At 35.2% G+C, this 2,621-nt stretch overlaps 1 protein-coding gene across 1 annotated transcript in view; it reads left to right on the top strand.

Annotated features, from left to right (window-relative positions):
- slc13a1 (solute carrier family 13 member 1) overlaps positions 1 to 2,621 on the top strand; it is a 26,122-nt gene extending 23,501 nt beyond the window's left edge. The window contains exons 14-15 of the mRNA XM_061924696.1: positions 2,283 to 2,420; positions 2,487 to 2,621. Of these exons, the coding sequence (XP_061780680.1) occupies positions 2,283 to 2,420; positions 2,487 to 2,621 (273 nt within the window). The remainder of the gene's footprint in view (positions 1 to 2,282; positions 2,421 to 2,486) is intronic.

Below are 2,621 nucleotides of genomic sequence, written 5' to 3'. Positions count from 1 at the left end.
AGCATGTGATCTAGTATAAGTTGATCATACATGTGATCTATCAGCAAGTGATCTAGTATAAGTTGATCATACATGTGATATAGCAGTATGTGATTTAGTATAAGTTGATCATATAAGTGATCTATCAGCATGTGATCGAGTATAAGTTCATCATACATGTGATCTATCAGCATGTGATCTGGTATAAGTTAATCATATAAGTAATATATCAGTATGTGATCTAGTATAAGGTGATCATACATGTGATCTATCAGCATGTGACCTAGTATAAGTTGATAATACGTGTGATACAGTATACATTGATTATATAAGTGATATATCAGTATGTGATTTAGTATAAGTTGATCATATAAGTGATATATCAGTATGTGATTTAGTATAAGTTGTTCATATAAGTGATCTATCAGCATGTGATCTAGTATAAGTTGATCATGCATGTGATATATCAGTATGTGATTTAGTATAAGTTGATAATATAAGTGATCTATCAGCATGTGATGATCGAGTATAAGTTCATCATACATGTGATCTATCAGCATGTGATCTGGTATAAGTTAATCATATAAGTAATATATCAGTATGTGATCTAGTATAAGGTGATCATACATGTGATCTATCAGCATGTGATCTAGTATAAGTTGATCATACGTGTGATACAGTATGTGAGCTAGTATAAGTTGATCATACGTGTGATACAGTATGTGATCTAGTTGATCATACATGTGATCTATCAGCATGTGACCTGGTATAAGTTAATCATATAAGTGATCTATCAGTATGTGATCTACTATAGGTTAATCATATAAGTGATCTATCAGTATGTGATCTAGTATAAGTTGACCATAGAAGTGATCTATCAGTATGTGATCTAGTATAAGTTGACCATAGAACTGATCTATCAGTATGTGATCTACTATAGATTAATCATATAAGTGATATATCAGTATGTGATTTAGTATAAGTTGATCATATAAGTGATCTATCAGCATGTGATCTAGTATAAGTTGATCATACATGTGATCTATCAGTATGTGATCTAGTATACGTTGATCATACATGTGATCTATCAGCAAGTGATCTAGTATAAGTTGATCATACATGTGATATATCAGTATGTGATTTAGTATAAGTTGATCATATAAGTGATCTATCAGCATGTGATCGAGTATAAGTTCATCATACATGTGATCTATCAGCATGTGATCTGGTATAAGTTAATCATATAAGTGATCTATCAGTATGTGATCTAGTATAAGGTGATCATACATGTGATCTATCAGCATGTGATCTAGTATAAGTTGATCATACGTGTGATACAGTATGTGATATAGTTGATCATACATGTGATCTATCAGCATGTGACCTGGTATAAGTTAATCATATAAGTGATCTATCAGTATGTGATCTACTATAGATTAATCATATAAGTGATCTATCAGTATGTGATCTAGTATAAGTTGACCATAGAAGTGATCTATCAGCAAGTGATCTAGTATAAGTTGATCATACATGTGATACAGTATGTGATCTAGTATAAGTTTATCATATAAGTGATCTATCAGTATGTGATCTAGTATAGGTTAATCATATAAGTGATCTATCAGTATGTGATCTAGTATAAGTTGACCATATAAGTGATCTATCAGTATGTGATCTAGTATAAGTTGACCATATAAGTGATCTATCAGTATGTGATCTACTATAGGTTAATCATATAAGTGATCTATCAGTATGTGATCTAGTATAAGTTCACCATATAAGTGATCTATCAGTATGTGATCTAGTATAAGTTGACCATATAAGTGATCTATCAGTATGTGATCTACTATAGGTTAATCATATAAGTGATCTATCAGTATGTGATCTACTATAGGTTAATCATATAAGTGATCTATCAGTATGTGATCTAGTATAAGTTGACCATATAGGTGATCTATCAGTATGTGATCTAGTATAAGTTGACCATAGAAGTGATCTATCAGTATGTGCTCTAGTATAAGTTGACCATATAGGTGATCTATCAGTATGTGCTCTAGTATAAGTTGACCATATAAGTGATCTATCAGTATGTGATCTACTATAGGTTAATCATATAAGTGATCTATCAGTATGTGATCTACTATAGGTTAATCATATAAGTGATCTATCAGTATGTGATCTAGTATAAGTTGACCATATAGGTGATCTATCAGTATGTGCTCTAGTATAAGTTGACCATATAGGTGATCTATCAGCATGTGATGTAGTATAAGTTGATCATAATGTTGTTGAATGCTGGTCAGGCTGAAGCCATCCAGGTCAACCCTCTATACGTGCTCATCCCGGCCACGCTGTGCACGTCTTTCTCCTTCCTGCTGCCCGTGTCTAATCCGCCCAACGCCGTGGTCTTCGCCTACGGACACCTGGACGTGATGGACATGGTGGGTGCGACACGCATGAATGATGTCACTTTTCATCCTGACCTCCACGCCGGCCTGCGGCTGCAGGTAAAGGCGGGGCTCGGCACCAACGTGATCGGCCTCCTCGCCGTCCTATTGGCTGTGACCACGTGGGGCGTTCCTCTCTTCTCCCTGGACACCTACCCCGACTGGGCGCCGCCTCGCAACGCCACGACACCGTGA

The sequence above is a fragment of the Nerophis lumbriciformis genome, linkage group LG29 (genome assembly GCF_033978685.3).
Source record: "Nerophis lumbriciformis linkage group LG29, RoL_Nlum_v2.1, whole genome shotgun sequence".
Lineage (NCBI taxonomy): Eukaryota > Metazoa > Chordata > Actinopteri > Syngnathiformes > Syngnathidae > Nerophis > Nerophis lumbriciformis.
The sequence above is the reverse complement of the archived record's forward strand: the minus strand, read 5'-3'. Positions and strand labels throughout refer to the sequence as shown.